General features: G+C 39.5%; 1 protein-coding gene and 1 long non-coding RNA gene across 3 annotated transcripts; one reads left to right on the top strand and one right to left on the bottom strand.

Annotated features, from left to right (window-relative positions):
* The first annotated feature begins 7,434 nt into the window (after window positions 1-7,434).
* On the top strand, window positions 7,435-17,052 carry SMIM8 (small integral membrane protein 8). Of its 2 annotated transcripts, none has more exons than XM_053664924.1 (3): window positions 7,435-7,463; window positions 13,831-13,988; window positions 15,646-17,052. In XM_053664924.1, exons 2-3 carry the CDS (start codon window positions 13,854-13,856, stop codon window positions 15,802-15,804), a joined length of 294 nt encoding a protein of 97 aa, XP_053520899.1. In that variant the 5' UTR covers window positions 7,435-7,463; window positions 13,831-13,853; the 3' UTR covers window positions 15,805-17,052. The 2 variants fall into 2 exon arrangements, with proteins under 2 accessions (XP_053520899.1, XP_036999735.2); XM_037143840.2 differs by lacking the exon at window positions 7,435-7,463 and adding an exon at window positions 7,470-7,696.
* Window positions 9,768-12,411, bottom strand: LOC128627374 (uncharacterized). The gene is made up of 3 exons (XR_008391554.1): window positions 12,350-12,411; window positions 12,170-12,265; window positions 9,768-9,881 (listed from the first exon to the last, which is right to left on the bottom strand). It is a non-coding gene; the product is annotated as an uncharacterized LOC128627374 (long non-coding RNA).
* Window positions 17,053-18,353: the final 1,301 nt, after the last annotated feature.

Genomic DNA, 18,353 nt, shown 5'->3' with positions numbered 1-18,353 from the left:
TTTTTGGTGGAAAAAAGCCATTCCCGTTTGTTTCTTGTTGTCTGTGGCTCCTTTTATGCTGAAATAACAGCTGAGTAGTTGCAACAGAGATGGTACATATGGTCCCCAAAGCATAAAATATTTACGAATTCTACCTTTGCAGAAAATGTCGGCTGACTTCTGATAGACACATCATACTTAAAATCACACTGGCACCAAGTTGCAGAACTTAAATGATCTGGGCTGATGAGAAGCAACACATCATCGATTGTGCTCAAGAGAGAGCCAGGTGAAGCCATATTGAGAGAACAGCGTGAATAAAGTTGCAAGTACTTGGAGTGGCGACAAGGGGTGGAAGACGCAGCCATTACCCAGCCCACAGTGGGCGAGGCCGGACCAGCTCAAAGGACCCAGGCTTCTGCAGTCAGTGTCTTATTCTTTTAATAAGTAGTGATTGGATTTCAGCAAACCAACTTTTTTTGTTCACTAAATTTTAGTTACTTTACATTTGATTGTTTTCGTGAAGTTTGATTTTTCTTTTATAAATATAGTTGCATAAGATCCATAAGTCCAAGGATTAGCCTAGAGGTGTGAAGTGATTTTACACCTAATTTTAAGTTTTATGCCTGTAACTAGCAGTGTACTAAAAAATATAAATTGTCAACACTGAGGTTTCCATGAGCAGTGCTGAGCAGAATATACCCATACAGTCTGAAACATGTACACATATACCACTTGTCTGGTATTTTAACTTCCTATATGAATAAAGGCATTGTCATTTTTACAGGATCACTTTTTAGGAACATGCAAAGGTTGTCCTCAAGTCACACAGAAAAGGACACGGAAAAATCTTGTGCTGTTCCTCTTTGTCCTCACCGTCCCACTCATTAACATCCGCTCACACTGTGCTCAGGCCAGGAATTCTGACTTGGCCACAGCCACCAAAAGCGCCCAGTCAACAACACATTGCAAATGAGTGGCATTACTTAGAGGCGGCTTATCCAGAAAGGGCATCTTTGGTGAGGTACAAACCTGAACAGTTTTTATAGATATATAAACCTAGTGTGTCTAGGTTTATAATAATTAGGATTACTTTTCTCTCTGAAAAATTTTAAAAAGGAGTAATGACTACCCAATTACAAGAAATGCCATTTTCCTATTAAATAAATACTATCATAAGAGAAATAAACTTACCTCTTGACACAGATGTGGAGATTAAGAAGAGATCCTGTTGGTTGCTCATTTGATTAAAAAAAATCATGAGTTGATTAAATTATTTGCCTGACAGGGAATTAGTGCTTTAGACTTAGGAAAATGGAGCCCAGTGGTTTCCAAGGTAGTGTAAGCCAAACAGGTGTAACCTGATCATTTGCTTTGGCTCATAACCTAGACAAGAATCCTTGTGTCTCTGCTCTTCACAATATATGTAAAAAGAGAAGTGAATCTGGAAAAACAAATTCAAAGCCATTCACATACACTTCATTGAACATCCTTTTTAATAAAACCTTGTCATCATCACCACAAAGAAGCTAGAACAATGAGAGTGTTTCATCTCTTTAAATGATTTTCCAAGATTATTTATTAAAGCCTATCTATAAAAAAGAACAGTAGGCAAAAGAACAATTTAATTCAGTCTATGTTTGATGAGCATATTTTAACTTTAATTCATATATCCTATTAGAAATCCTGTAGGTAAACAGGCATCATAAAAATAATCACTCTCCCAACCCCAGGAAGTATTGATAACATTTTCTGTGTATATGAGAGAGAGAGTGAGTTCTCTTATGTTACCTTTTTGTGGACCCATTTCTAGGTGTGAGTTTGGCTAAAAGTAAAGATATGTAGAAATGAAAATGAAATTATGTCTCTCTTAGAATAAGAATAGCTTAGAAGCAGAATTTTGCAGTCGGAAATTGTAGCAGATGTCACAAAGTTTAATGCCCTCATTTTAAAGGTGAGGAAAGAGAACTACAGAGGGCAGCCTGCCGCAGCTCCCAGAGCCAGTCCCTGATAAACATAATAAAGAAAGCAAAAAGAGTGGTATGTGGTAATAACAATAACACCCTCGAGGTCAGAAAGCTAGGGATGGGGAGAAATAAGAGAAGACAGAACTGGACAAAGATTGGAGTGAAAACTGTGGACCCTATTCTCCTCTGCTCCTTTAAGTTCTGGATTTTGATAGATTTCTTTTCAGAGAGAATGTGGCCCTGCAGAATGTCAGCAAGAGGCAGAGCCCAGAGCGGACCAAAGCAATGTGAGCCAGAGCCTTCAAATATCCAATGTGTCCCCCTGGATAAACTGCACAAGGGTGGGGGCTGCGGGAACACCTGTCTTGGTGATCACTCTGTTAAGAAAGACCACAGAGTTGAATGCAGATGCCATGTGAGAAGAACATGACTAAGGTTCTACAAGTTGCCATCGTAGCTGGCTGCAGCGATGACTTATTAGCACCACTGGGCACTGAGAACTATCTTGCGTGAAGCACTGAGCTCTGAAGCTGGCCTGTGTTTCTTTTCAGCAAAATGCTTCTTCCAGGGAAGGTCAGGCATCTTTTCTGCTCAGCTTAGTTACAGTTGGAGCACTGTGTACACTGTGCTTTGTTCTGGACATTTCACAAACTGACGTAGGTCTCGAAGACAGTGACCAGGATAGAGAGTCTCTAAACATCATGAAAAGGACTGGGGCAACTGGCGATGTTTACCCTGGAGAGGCAAGGTCCAATGGAGTTACTTGTAAGAATTTCATGTCATTGTATTTCTAGATTTTTTTTCCTTTTGTAATTGTAGAGATCCCACAGACTCCAAGTTCAGATAAAACAGGGTTTGAATCCTGGGCCTGTTTCCTACTTTACATGTCCGTGCTCAAGATGCTTGTGTCCTCTTAGCCTTCATCTCCTTGTTTGCAAAATGGGGGGAACATTCCCTACCTCAGTGTAACTGCTCAATAAGTGGTAGCTGCCATTTTCTCTGTCTGTTGAAGTAGCACTGACCTTGGGTTGTGAGATTTCCTGTCAAAACAAGTGGCACCAGAAAGGAGGGAAGTATGCATAGAATTCAAACACAAACAAAAAAATTACCCTTTGTGCTGGCACAATTGCTTTTCAGTACAATTTGTGAACATAAGAGAACTACAGGAAGAAGGAAGAAACCATCTCTTCATAACAGCTATTCTCTGTTGCACCAGGTGCTTGTAGGAGATTCATGGCACCTAGAACAACTCCAGGAACACAGTAAATATTCTTTTGTAATACGGATGTTTGTAACATCAAGTGCTTCCCAGGTTTCACATTCTGGTAAGAAGGGGTTGACAGAGTCTCTGCCTTGAGCAGCTGCCTCTTATTCTGGTGCCATAGGTGATTCATCCACCTTCTGATGGATACAGGAAAGATTGGAGTGACAACTGTTTACATTGAGCAAAAATGCTCCCTGGGTACAGAATACCTGAGGGATGTGGGAGAGGTCACACTTCAGCATCTTTTTTGTATCTAAAATGAGCTTTCAACACTTGTAAATGCAAATGTAAGCATTGTCTCATTGACTTTACCCACTTTTTAAGAATTAAATTTATTGAGGTCACATCGGTTAATGACATGTGAATTTCAGGTGTGTAGCACTATAATTCGGTACCCATGTACTCTATTGCATGTTTACCACTCGAAGGCTAATTGCCTTTCGTGGTCGGATATTTGACCCCTGTATCCAATTTGCTCTTAACTACTCTTTAAACCAGGCTTCTGAACCCAGGGGAGTGACAAAGTGCCCAAATCACAGATGGCTGTCAGCAGGGCCTTAGCTCCTGGCCCCATCTAGATACCACGTCTCCTTCCAGAAAGGGTTCACATTTTCAGCATCTGTGCTCAAAGCATCAAATTTTCTAAGCCCTTTTGATGTCCAAGGAATGTTTGAGATCTTGTTTCCCTAAGAAACAAGAGTCACAGTAAAAGGCCCTGTTTTCCTCATGAACGTTTTGTGCGCCTTTACTCAAAAAATGAGTGCATAGTATCAGAAAACATTTAGATGCAATTTATATGGTCACAGTATGTGTAGTGTAACAATCGCTTTTGTGATAGGTAAGCTGAGGTTTTTTATGTCTCTCCCCTTATTTGAATTTGCTTTAAAAATAATATGAGTGGCTTTGTGTGCACATGGATGTTAGTGCAGATATTGGAGAATAAACAGCACATTTAAATCTTCTCCATCAACTTTTGCCAGATAATCAGTTCTTCACTTAGTGACTTGTGTGTTCCCCCCGAAAGAGAATAGTTAAATTTCAGATGGAGACAAAAGTATAGGCAACAAAACTCCATTTCATATAGAAAATCTATAAGTCTGTCAAGGTAACCTGGAGATTAATAATGTAAAACAAAAGTACATAGATGAGTAAGGATCTTGCACTCCAGGGTGGATGGAATAAACTTACTGCAACTGTGGCTTCATTATGTGCTTGGAAATAGCTCTCATTACCTAGCCGTCACGTCAGAGGATTGGGTAACTATTTCTGCCATATTATAGGCATTTGGTAAATGGTAGTTCAAATTCAGATTAGAAAGGTAATGAATGGCATTTGAAGCAATTTGAGATTCCCCTATGTAAAGGGATCTCAATGTGTTAAAAGTAGAAGCATTATTTCTTCAGATCATTGCTTATTCCAATGGGACAGGTGGACAAAAATGTTAATATGTACATACATACATAGATAATTATTGAAGATGAAATAATCAGGTAAAATGCTTCTTCCAGACCTTGACTAAACTAAACAACAAACAAATTAATTAACAAAAAACATTTAAATATTATCTTAGACATCTTTTTTGTGTTTCACATGAGAAGCACACATTCAAATCCCTCTCAGGGCTTAACGTCTGTGCATTGCACCACTCTGCCTCTTGCCCTAACAGCGCAGCAGATGGTGTTCCATAAAGCAAACAGGGACATAGAGTAGCTGTCCATTCTTTGAAGTTTTAATAGCCAAGTATGTTTACATTTTGCTTTTTGTGGTATAATAAATGCGGTTAACTGTGCGCAGCTTGCATATGGCTGTACACAGAGTTAAGATCACAGCACTCAAAGCCGATACTTTGGCCGCACCCTGAATCTCAAGGAGAGCAGCTTCTTTAGCCTACTGGAAAAGCTGAGAAGTAAGCCCAGTATATGTAATGGCCTTTCTTTAAAGACTGTTTCAGTGGGTTTGGGGGAATGGGGAGTGGAGTAGTCAAGGCTTTATTCATTTTGGCCTTTTGAAAGGATAATGTATTTCAGAATACCCTCACCACTTTTGTCCCTGAGAACTCTGAGCGTGAGAGCAGGAGAGCTGGGAGCAATACATTTGACTGAAGATTTGGGGAGGGAGGAGGAATGTGGGTAACAGTTATTGTTCTCTTACCCCTCCCCTCAGAAAGTCCTACTGAAATGAGACTGTTAGGGGACAGGGTTTGATGTGATACCGAATCTCCCCAAGACCCTGTATGTGAATTTATATAAGGGGCAAGGACTGAGCTCTCCTTTCTTCATCTATGATTATCCCAGATGAGCTGACTTTTTGGAGGGTCTTTAATATTTAAACATAAGACAAATTTACCCTGAAGCTAACAAAGCTTAAACGTCAAAGCCCCTCACCTGCACAGCCCCCTCCAAGACCATGGAGGAGGGGCCCTAGCAGTGTGTTCTCATTATGTTTCCCTGTAAAGTTTGCAGATATAAGACATTTTAACTGACAGGATAATCAATGGCGACTGCTGTCTCCCTCTGCTGCAATTTCTCCTTCATTGCACTTTGCCTCCTGTCAGGTAGAGTTGGAATGGCCATGGGCATTTTGAGGATCTAGCAAAGGGAAAGTTGTTCCAGGTTTACTTTTGGTTTAGTGGGATATATTTGTGTGGCTCACAGTCACCTTTGCTTAGAGCTAAGTTATTGCAAGGTGTGATTCCAAGAATATCTTATTGCCCTCTGTGCCCACTTGCTCATTGCCTTAATCAAGGGTGCAGAAATTGAGGTCTCATTACTGGTCCAAAGAAACCCAGAACCAGAAAGATGTGGATTATGGAGGAGAAATGAGGTTTGATGTATCAAGGAGATTTTAGTCTGGATAATTCTTCCAAATATGGAGAAACGTAATGGAGGCTTTCCCCAAATGGACAATAATCTCCAATTTATATGCTATCACCAGAAAGTAATTAGAAACGATTATTCTAAATTATTAATTATAAAGATTTTGAACAGCTATGCTAGAGAAATTATTTTGTTCATTCTCTAGAAAAAATTTAACAAAGTTACCATCATAAAAAGAGACAACAGAATATGCAGACTGCCCTTTTTTATTATCTCACATTAGCTGGACAAAGATTCAGCAATCTGGAAAATAAATCAGTAGAAAATACCCCAGGTTGAAGTACAAAGAGAAAAGAGGATTAAAATTATGAAAAAAAAATAAGACATTTGGAATACAAAGAAAACTTGTAATATATGAATAATTAAAGTCCCAAAAGGGGAGGTGAGAGAAAGCGGAAATAAGATTTGATTGTTGGTTAAGCATCTCACAAATCATCTGAAAGTTATCAAGACAAATTCAAGAAGCTTTATGAATCCCAAACATAATTAAATATGAAGAAAAATACTTAGGTGAATCATAGTAAGACTACTGAAACTCAAAGACAAAGAAAAGACCATAATGAGAGCAACCAGATAAAAAGATGCATTGCTTTCAAAGATCAAAATAAGACTGATTGCTGATTGACATTAACAGTAGACTCCAGAAAACAACACAATAACATGGAAATACTAAAAAATAAAAAAGTTAAATTCTATACCCACTGAAAATAATCTTATAAGAAAAACATCTCCATCTTCTTTTCCTCAAAGAAAAAGAGAGAAATAATGAATAACTTCACGGTGGCTTTGTAAAGTGTCCATTTGTCTAGGCTGAACTACATTTCCTAGAATTTCCTTTCCCAGATGTTCCTGATTAGATTGGGCAACAAGGCTTGGGAGATGGGAAGGTAAAAGGGAAGCAGCAGCTATTATGGCAGGTCGTTGCTGATATGCTGATGCACTGAGCTATTAGGAAGCAGCAGCTGGACCTGCAATCACTCTACCTTCTCTAGGATCCTTAATTATCTTCCCTGACTCCTGGACCAAGCACGTGTTCAGCTCTACATCTGAGGGCTTCCTCAGGCTACTCCAGTCACCAAGGTCAGAGACAACAAGAACAAAGGTTTCAGCCTCTCCTAGTGGGTTTCCAACTCATGGTTGTGAGGCTGGAAACTAAACATAAAAAAGTAAGAAACCAAAAAATGGCCCTTGCCAACTCCAGCTGGCCAATCGGGGCGGGCATGAGGGCCAGGGAGGCTGCTGGTTGGAGCTGTGTCCCTGCAGTTCCGGCGTCGCTGCGCCACAGCCTCCGGACGGTAGGGGCCGCTGTGGCACAGAGCCGGCGGGCGCGTCAGGACCGTCTTTCCCAAGGGCGGAGAGGAGAAGACACTTTGGCAGGTGAGCGGCTGGGGTTGCCGAGTGGCGAGGTCTGGGCTGTCTCTCCACCGCGCTCGTTTGGGACCTTCGCGGCCCACTACCGGGCGTCTCACTGCCGGGGGCGTGGGACACGGCGGCGTGGGGTCCAGCACCCAGAATCCTCGCTATTCCGGGGGCGCCCTGAACCAAGTCTCGGACATCTCTGACCCCCAGGGCCCACTCTTCGCCCCTCACACCAGGAGCCTGGCACTCTGGTCAGTGACCCGTCCTTGGACACCTCCACCTTGTTTAAGAACCCTCTTATTTCCTGGACCGTTTCTCGGTGCCCTTGCTCACCAAACTCGGTTTAAGGAAAATGATTTTGTGGTTGTTTTCACCTGTGGTGCCTCTTTTTGTAACTTCCAAGTCCTGCCTTCCCCTTGAAAGACAATGCCTGGAACTCAACTGAATGAAGTTTTTTCTTTCTGGAGACTTGGAATGCATGTGTCTCTTGAGTCCTAGCTAGTGGAGTGTAGGTACCACAGGATGGGAGGGGAGGGGATCCAAATAGTATGCACACCCTCAGTCTGCAACAGCTATTGTCATAACCTCCTTACTTAAAGTACAGTAAATTCAAGATGGAAAGGTATGTCTTACTAGTATTTTTTACATAAAAAACAATACAGAATCCATTTTATTATTTTTTAAAATTGTTGTTCAAATACAGTTTTTTGTTTTTTACTCCCATCCCAGCCCACCCCCGAAGCCCTCCCCATTAGTTTTTGTCCATGTGTCCTTTATACTAGTTCCTGCAAACCTTTCCCCTTTTCCCCTTAAATTCCCTCTCCTCTCCCCTCTGGTCAGCCTGTTCTCTATGTCAGTGTCTTTGGTTATATTTTGCTTGCTTCTTTGTTTTGTTGTTCAGCTTCCTGTTAAAGGTGAGATCATATGGTATTTGTCTTTCACTGCCTGACTTATTTCACTTAGCATAATGCTTTCCAGTTCCATCCATGCTGTTGCAAAGGGAGGAGCTCCTTCTTTCTTTCTGCTGCATAGAATTCCATTGTGTAAATGTACCATAGTTTTTTGATCCATTCATTTACTGACAGGCACCTAGGTTGCTTCCAACTCTTGGCTATTGTAAATTGTGCTGCTATGAACATTGGGGTGCATAGGTTCTTTTGGATTGGTGTTTCAGGGTTCATAGGATATAATCCTAGCAGTGAAATTGCTGGGTCAAAAGGCAGATTTATTTTCAGTTTTCTTAGAAAAATTCCATACTGTTTTCCATAGTGGTTGTACCAGTCTGCAATCCCACCAACAGTGCACTAGGGTCCCCTTTACTGTCCTCGACAGCACCTGTTGTTTGTTGCTTTGTCTATGATGGCCATTCCATTTTTAAAGTTTAAGTGATTACAAGTTTATGTTTTGTAAATCTTGTAATAATTTATAAGTACAGAGTCTAACTGATTTAGGAGTGAGGTGGGGTGAAGTGGTGGAATAGGGCGGGCAGGGAACTGAGAGACCAGGATTCTCTCACTGTCCCACTGTCAAAGGCACGATCTCTTGTTTAAAAAGAAGTCCAGATGGTAAGGATAACAGTAGCTACCATTTATTGAACATATCCTTTCAGAAATGTTTTCTCATTTAATCCACACAGTAATTCTATGCAATAGATAGCATTACCCCTTTTATAAAGGTGGAAACTGAGGCCCAGAGAGGTTGTCAGTTAAAATTCCAGTTTATAAATAGCAAAGTTGGAATTTGAGGATATGCTTGATTCTCCTCAAGATAGCAAGTCCTCTGGCTCTATCCCAGATTTGTTTATTCTAATTTAAATGATGTTTAAGGTGTTCTGCCCCAGACTTCAAGTTATTTTCTTAAATAATAAGTTAGGGTGGTATGTGAAACTAAAAAAGGAAGTATATTTACATCTCATTAAAATATTTTGTCCATTTTATAATTCCTTGTGTTTTTTAAAAGAAAAGCTTTGAATATTGCTAAGGTTCCTTCTTAATAACATTCTATGATTCTGATAATTTTGTTTTGCTATCTCTTTTATTGAGATACTCCAAAAATGAGTATCTGAAGATTAAATTTTTCTCCAAAGTAATTATATATTTCCTATCATGGTCTAATTTTCATCTACACTATAATGGAGATAGTCATGCCAGTTTTATGCCAGTGAAATATATTTCACAACTGACAAGTGTTTGTCAGTTGTGAAAGACAGTCTGGATCATCCCTTTAAGTATGAATTTTACTGCAGGAGAGAAAACCATTCAGAAATGAGCAGTGCTGATCCATCTCGGCCATCTTGCACAGCCTCGCCAATTGTGTGCTTGTTCCAGTGCAGGCCTCGTTCTCACTCGCACTTTGAGATGTGAATGCCACTCATGGAGGGTTGTGCAGAGAGGCAGTCCTTTGTCTCCGCTGCTTCCCTTTCCCATCGCATATTTCCTTCACGGGAGGTTGGGGAAGAGACAAACGTACAGAACGTTTTACCAGGGAGGGACTGATGAAGTAAATGCAGCTCAGTTTACCTCTTTTTTATAGGCAGGTATGAAAAATTCTCTGTTATGCGTACATGAAACACAGTTTATTTTCATTTGTTAATTATTGCATTATTTTCCATACACACGACTGTGAACCTCTTCTGCACCACCCCGTATAGTGCAGTAGGTGATCCCTAAATTTACAAATGCCCTTTCAGTAAACAGTTGCAGTGGTTTGCAGTTCAGGTATTCTTTAATTGTCGTTTCTGGTAAAGAGTTTAACGTATGTAACACATTATCAAGGTGAATGTGGATATCTGGGGTTGCAGTATAATAACTACTGTCTTTATTATTTCCTTGGTCCATTGCTAAGGAAACATAGGTTTGCTAAGGAAAAGAGGAAACTGAAGAATTTTAGAATTAAAATTCATTACAATTAATGTGAGAGTACTCTTTATACATAGTTTATAGACATCTGGTATAAGTCGAATTTCATGACATTCAACATCATTGCATCCCTTTAATTGTGTGATAGGGAAATGTCTCTCTATGTGTTTATATATAAATAGCCACACATATATATATATGAATACATATATTTTTGGACTTAAAGTGAGGCGTGAGTTCATCATCCTTAATTCTTGACACATGATCACCAACACAAGGTAGGTGATAGCTGTGGTCTGTGGACCCTTTTATGCTCTACAATGTGTGTTCCCTGTGCCTTCCTCTCCCATCACCTTGTTTTTCTTCCCAGTAAACAATTTTAAATCATATTCTACCAGATAGCTTTGTTTTAATTACATGCAGCTATTTCTTAATACTTACAAGAAAATGCTGGTGAGCATGACTTTTACCATTGCGTATTTGTTGTTTTTGGCCTTGTTAGTACTTTTATCTAATGCTCCAATGTCTGTTTGTGGTATATTCTTTTTTTTAAAGATTTTATTTATTTATTTTTTTAGAGAGAGGGGAAGGGAAGGGGAAAGAGAGGGAGAGAAACATCAATGTGTGGTTGCCTCTCACGTGGCCCCCACTGGGGACCTGGCCCACAACCCAGGCATGTGCCATGACTGGGAATCTAACCACGACCCTTTGGTTTGTAGCCTGCACTCAGTCCACTGAGCTACACCAGCCAGGGCTGTTTGTGGTATATTCTGAGGCTCTGATTCAGTCCTAACAACATGGATATGTTAACTGTTTCTTGCTTTGCATTTCTAATAGGCATGACCTATTTAAAGACTATAATACTGCTTCCACTTTATTGCTTCTTTCTGAATTTTCTGTTTTCCCATATTACTGTCAAACACATTATTAGCATAAGGAGAAATATCACTGGCACCTAGCCTAAGCACTCTGGTGGCCAACACTTTGACTTAAATGATAAATACATTTGTACTTGCCATTTAATCTGCTCCCATGGCTAAGATGGAAAGGTGAAATGCCAGCAGATTTCATAGAAGACAATGAACGCAATAGAAGCAGTAGATGGTCACCACAAGAAAGAAGAAGCAACAAAGGAATTTAGCATCACTCCCCTATGCCATCAACATTTTTGAAAGATTGAACCAAAACTGAAGTAGAAGTTAATGGCATTCTGGCACTAAAGCAGAATCAAATGTGAACAGCCTTTTTTTTATAGCTGTTTTTGTGTAGTATCAAGAAGTTTATACAAGAAATGGTCATGTAAGTGGACCCATTTTTTGCAGAAAGCATTGCATTTTCTGCAAGCCTGGGGCATAATGAATTTCAAACAGCTGTGTGCTGGTGGAACAAATTTTAGGCATGTTAGAGAATTGTTTCAGAAGTTGTAGTGAAAAAAAAAAAACTGTTCCAGTAGAGAAAATTAGTAACTTGCATGCAAGAAATTTAAAAAACAATTGCTAGTTACAACTCGAATGGTGTTTTAAATGCTGATGAAATTAAGGTTTACAGGTGGTTTGTTACTTCATATACTTCATGCCCTAGGAGGACTTTGCAAAGGAGGTAAACAGAGATTGATGATTACTCTCTTCTGCTGTAATGCATCCTGGATGCAAAAGATGAGACCGCTGGTCACTGGCAAGTCACTTAACTAACCCTCAGGGCTTCAGAAATGTTCATCGACTCCCCCGTGATTACCAAGCTAATGTGCATGCCCGGAGGATGAGAGATGTGTTTAATGAATGGTTGAGAAAGGTTGGCAAGAGAATGAAAGAAGCAAAATGCAGTGTCCTCTTGGTGATAAACAGTTGCTCTGCCCACAGCACTTACCTATGCTTGACTCATGTGTGTGTTTTCCCATTGAACTGCACAGCCATTCACTCTGCAGGCATCCGGTTAGGGTGTGACTTGTTCCATGAAAGCTCACTGCAGAAACAACTCTTCTAAATTTAGATGATGAAGGGAAAACAGAAAATAAATGAAGCAAGCCGTTGGCATGATTACTGAGACCTGGTGGTCTGTAGAGCCCTCCACAGGAGTGAGATGTCAGTGGAAAACAGGCAGGATTCCTGTGAAACACCCTACGGTCAGCTTGGAAGAAGAGCACAAACCAAACGTGGTGTTTGATCTCTTCCGGACTCGGGTGCTGCTGTCACTGCTCTCACAAATCGGTTTGATTTTGAAGGCACTTGTGGCTACAGATGTCAGTTGACCTACTTCCCAAGACTAGCAGATCTAAAATTGCTGCAGGAGCGCTAACTAATGTCAAAATGGAACCAGAGAGCGATGACGATGGTGATGACGGCAACAATGATAACGATATATGCAAGGGAACAAGTGCTGAACAGACAGCAGTGAACATTTCAGAAGTCCTTGCAAGTGTAGAAAGTGTTGACAATCTCTCCCTTAGAGCAGATGTTCCTGATGATGTGTTTACCCAATTAAGTGGGATAGATAAATAGCTTGTGACCACTGCAACAAAGATTTTTGGAAAAAAAAAACTGAACTGCTATAACTAATAAAATTGCAAAAATATTGGTTTTATAAAGTGTATAAAATGGGAGGCATAAAGAATACTTGTATAAACAAGGCTCCAACGAGTGTTTGAATGTGAATGTTTGACTCTTAAACTTTGTAACATTTACTGCATGGTCCGTCACTAATTTCAGCTTTTTTTTTTAAGTTTCTTTTCCTACCATCTCCCTTCCAACCCCTTCACTCCCCCATCATTAGGTGGCAGAAATGAAAACAACAAGCCTTTGCTTAACAGCACCTGGAAGAGAAAAGTATTCACAAAATGTTACCTCTGCAGCAAAGGCTGGGAGAGGTATTCACAAAATGTTACCTCTGGCTGGGAGAACCAGAAGCCAAAAGACTCACTTAGATCTAATCGGATAGATTTAGAGTGCTTCAGGGAAGAGAAAAGCCGTCCTTACCAGAGAGTCACTATAGGCAAAGGGGGAGTGAGGACACACTTACCCTTCCTGCTCGGTACCAGCGGTTGGGCCAGTGGCGGGAGGAGAGGAGCATGAAGGGAAAGTGGGACGGGCGTGAAGCTGTAGGAGAAACTGAGCAAAGGAATGCTAATACTTCTGTCAGCTTGGTGTCCCGAAAGTGCTTGTCAGGTTGGAAGGTGAGAAAGAGTAAAAGTGAAGGAAATAGAGAAGGGTGTGGGTAGCCCACTGCCAGCCTAGTACCTACTTCATGTGACAAATACAGTGTGATCAGGCCAACAAGCAATTCTCTAGGCTTTGGTAAGTAGGAAAACAGCTTTTGCCCACTTCACTGGTTTGTTCTGAGAGATGAAAAATAAAATAACCATTTTGCCAAACAATGCTTAAAGCACTATTCACAAAGTATGTGTTAAAAATAAAATAATCGACAATCACTTTTGGTATATATCTGGACTGGAATTTAAAAAAATTAGTTTTTATAAAGAGCATTATTGAAAAACAATCATGAAAGAACAAAGTGTCGTATTTTCTTTCTAGGTAATAAATCAGCATTAGCCCAGATGTCTTCAGCACCTGACCCTCCAGCCTTTAAAAATGAACCAGCCAAAGAGAAAGACTTTCGAAACCCCGGGCTCAGGGGGGTCCGCACGACAACTTTATTTCGGGCTGTGAATCCAGAGCTCTTCATTAAACCTGTAAGAAACATACACAGGATAATGCTTCTGTTTAGTTTAAGTAGGCTACCAGAAACAGAAAGTTCTTATTGTCCTATGACATTTAATTGTATCATGGCAATTTTATGTTGACTATTAAGATCTCTCTTAATAAATGCAGGTAGAAGGAAAATTTTAATGCTGTTCCACTAAATACACATGTGAAATGAATTATTTTAAGGGCCTTTGAGACTTAATGGAAAATGGTTGTACTTTCATGGATCAACTTCTCAAATTCCTATTTAAAATTTTAATAGCTGTATTAATCAGAAGGAAATTTTAAATGTTTGATGAGGTATTATTAAGTTAGATCTTCCAATGAAACAGAGCAAAATGAAAATCTGATCATTATTATAGACTACAATTCTAGCATTTATTAATAATGTTTTTTACCTAAGGCATAGTGCAAACATTTTGTTAAAAATGTACATTCGTATACTGTTAGGGAGTCAGCTAATCATTAATATTCTTGATGCAAATTATTGAATATATTTGATTTGATAAATTTTTACTTTTAAATAGACATAAATTTTATTTTTAAATAAATTTAAATCAATTTTTTATAAAATATACTTAGCTGTATTGAATTTTATTATAATTTTAATAACATGGTTGCCAGTGTAAACTGTTTACAGTTAAATAGATCATCAGTTTAGCAATCAAATCATTAAAGTAGAATGTTTTAAAAACGTTGAACTAATGTGTTTTTTTAGTTGTCAAATGCATTTTAAGAATTGCAAATTTAAACTACTCTTGAGTTTGTGGCCTTTCTTAGATGTCCATCCAAGTAAAAAGGTTCGACCTGTATTTTTTTACTAAGTTTTGAAGTGGTAGTGAACAGCCCGTATGGTGACAGAAACAGAACACAAATGGAAACTTTCATCACAACTCTGCGCTCACACTGACGTAAGAAAGGCCCATTAGTTGAGTGCGAACACTCAGAAAAGGAGGGTCTGAGTTACAATAATAAAGATCAACACTTCTGTGGAGTTGCAAACATCTTTCCTACCTTTAAAACTTTTTTTTAATTCAAAGCTAGTTGCTTTGCCTGTTAGGGTCTTGGATTTTCCAGCAGAAAAGCAAGGTTATAAAAACAGCATCATATCTGTTGCAGGCACTAAATTTCTTGAGGTGGCAGAATAGGTTCCCAGGGAAGAGTACATACGTTGCCATTTTTGCTGGACCTAATGTGTGGCATGAAAGGCTTTCTGCCAGTTTTTCACAAACTCGGGGGAGAAGAATAGCGTGTATATTTTGTTCCCCACTTCCTAATACAATTAAGTAATTTAAGGAGGTTACGCAACTTCTCTATGTCACACAGATAACACTGAAAACTTGAGCACCAGACCAGTTTCCACACCTCCTGTCTCCTCTGCCACTTTGCCACCTTCCTGAAGGTGGAGGTCTGAGATGCCCAGGCTGCAGACAGAAGGGAGACTGGAGAGGAGAAGCAAGAGTCTTCCAGACTCTCCAAATTATCGGGAATTGAGTTAACTCAATGGAGAACTAGATAAATTATCATTGAAAATATCATATGACTGCTAGGGTGGTAATAAAGATTTGTCAAGAGGAAAATGCCACAGGTATTTGGGTCCCCTCAAATTATTAATGAGGTTTTGTAATTTTTTTTCTTTGACAGAACAAACCTGTAATGGCTTTTGGATTGATAACCCTTTCGCTATGCGTGGCTTATATTGGTTATCTACATGCAACACAAGAGAATAATATGGAACTCTATGAAGCTATTGATAGTGAGGGGCACAGTTCCATGAGGAGGAAAACATCTAAATGGGATTAGTGGTGCTGGTTACTGTGGATGAGCTGTGTTAAGAGCTCCGGAATTGTTCAGTGATGGGCTATAAATGCACAGTCTCATGTTTTGTGTGCAGTTGCAACACACCGCTTAGTAATCTCTGTATTTTCAAAGCTGCAGCCATTATCTCATTCTTTTTCCAACGAAAGCTCCTCCATGTATTTTTTAAATGAAGTCCTCTTATGAAGGTGCCATGAGAATGGAAGTCATTTTTGTTGATTAAGTTTTATGTGATGAAAGTCCCCAGTGTTGTTAAATTTATATGGTATTTTTAATATTTTAAGGTGAATGGTGCATTTGCAGTTGCTGTGAGGGTTTAGTTGTTTTGATTTGCAAAGGAAATGTTTATTTTCTAACTGGACATAGAACCTGTGTTTGTGAAGAAAAAGAAATGATTGTAAATGATTGTAAACCCTGCAGTCAGTGTTAAAGACAAATAGTTTATCCAGAGTCACAGATGGTTCATATATTTTGGTTTCCATTTCAGCTACTTTTTGGTCCACAATTTTATTTTAATTGAAAAGATACTCACAGTCAACTAAAACCAAGATTAAATGGGAGAATAACCCAATGTAATTGGAGTTTTTTTTTTAAGAAAAGTATGTTATACTGAGCTATGATGTTTTTACTTGACTACAGCTGTTATCTATTTTAGTTTTTGCAGATTAATGCCACAATGATATAATAAACATGAGACCAAATGTTCTTACAGTTATTTGAAAACTAGAACTACTCAGTGAATAACAAAGTCTCCTTACCATCCTGGGTTTACCTAATATAATTGGAATCTTTCTGGCAAAGGTTTTGGACCTGTACTATTCCTAGGTACTTACCCCATTCTCCAAGTCATTGCAATCAGGGCTCAGTAATAAATCTCGTCTCTGAAATTTTGTTTCATTTATTATTACCAAGTAATAATAAATGCACAAGCAGAGTTTATCATCATAATGAATGTTTTTACTTTCCAGAACTTTAGTGTGATTTTGCAAAGATTCATGAAAATGCAGTTGTGCCTGATTTGTAGATGTCAAAGAGCTTAGCTGAGTTATCCATATGCATCTAAATTCAGTTTTTACTACTGAGTCCTAAATATTTCTTGCTTCCTCTCTCTACATAGTACACAGTTTAAAATATACTTCAGTGGTGTAAAATGTCTTTTAATTTAAAGTATTATGTTTTGCTTTTGGTCTCCTTGTGTACTTTGGTTGTTAATGAACTTGAATTCTGTTTTCAGTTTGTGTGTCACATTGTCATCTTTTATAATTCTTTAGTATTCATCAAAATGAGTTGCTATTGGTGGGGGAGATATTAGTTACATGAACTAGCAAGAGATTATCACCCTGGCTGGGCGGCTCTGTTGGTCAGACCATCATCCTGTACACCGAAAGGTTTTTGGTTCGATTCCCAGTCAGGGAACATGCCGAAGTTGCAGGTTCAGTCCCTAGTCGGGGTGCACACAAGAGACAACCGATTGATGTTGGACCTGTGTTGTTCCTACAGGATCTTTCTCTCTCTCTCCCCTTAACCCCTTCCGTTCTCTCTAAAATCAGTAGACATATCCTTGGGTGAGGATTAAAAAAGAGAGAGATTATTCCAGCTTAGAGGGTAGAAGGAATTGTACACCGACCAGCCTTAAGCCCTGTGACATCTACATGAATGAATTGGGGTAGCAGTAGATTGGGCAGGGCACACGGCTGTGAAAGAAAAATAGTGCAGTGGGCAATCACCTTGACTTTCAGGAATAAGTACCTAACTGATACTTTTTGCAGGATGGTTATGAGTTACAACACAGTGTGTGTGTAGACTGTCAAAGACCACTTGGCTGTGCATTGATGTTTCACTCATTTTCTAAGGGAAAATGCCGCTCCAACAAAGTCAGTTATGTCTAAGAAAGGGACAGTCAGGGCAAGATATTAACAGCACTTTGGAGAGTGGGTCCAAGTAGTTAAAGGAAGGTCTTTTAATGTGGGAGTCTGGCTGAGATTGGGCAAAAATCAGTAACAGATTAGGTCTTAAACCAAGTCTTGGTGAGATGACTGTTGATAAGTGGCAAATGACTTTTTGCCCAGGGAATTAATCTGTTCTGACAGAAGAGCAATTTACCCAGAGGAGCAAGCTGTTCAACTGATAAATGAGTTTTCAAGAATTTCCTGAAACAAGCAGTGAAATTATTTATTGGTTTATAGCCTTGTCTTTTATAGGGTGACCAATCTGTCCCAGTTTATCAGGCATGGGGTAGGGGGCGCAGGGGGACGGTGCTTTGCATGCAGGGCTTTCCATTTTAAAACAAGTTCAACAAATTATTTAACTATGTGACGTTAAAACCCAGGCTTAGGCCCTGGCTGGTGTGGCTCAGTGGATTGAGTGCTGACCTGCGAACCAAAGGGTCCCTAGTTTGGCTCTTAGGGCACAAGCTTGGGTTGCAGGCCAGGTCCCCAGTAGGGGGTGCTCGAGAGGCAACCACCCACTGATGCTCTCTTCCTCTCCTTTTCCCTCCCTTCCCCTCTCCCTAAAAATAAATAAATAAAATCTAA

This window comes from Artibeus jamaicensis, unplaced genomic scaffold (assembly GCF_021234435.1).
Source record: "Artibeus jamaicensis isolate MK-2021 breed Jamaican fruit bat unplaced genomic scaffold, CSHL_Jam_final contig_387, whole genome shotgun sequence".
NCBI lineage: Eukaryota > Metazoa > Chordata > Mammalia > Chiroptera > Phyllostomidae > Artibeus > Artibeus jamaicensis.
This window is presented reverse-complemented; position numbering and strand designations above follow the sequence as displayed.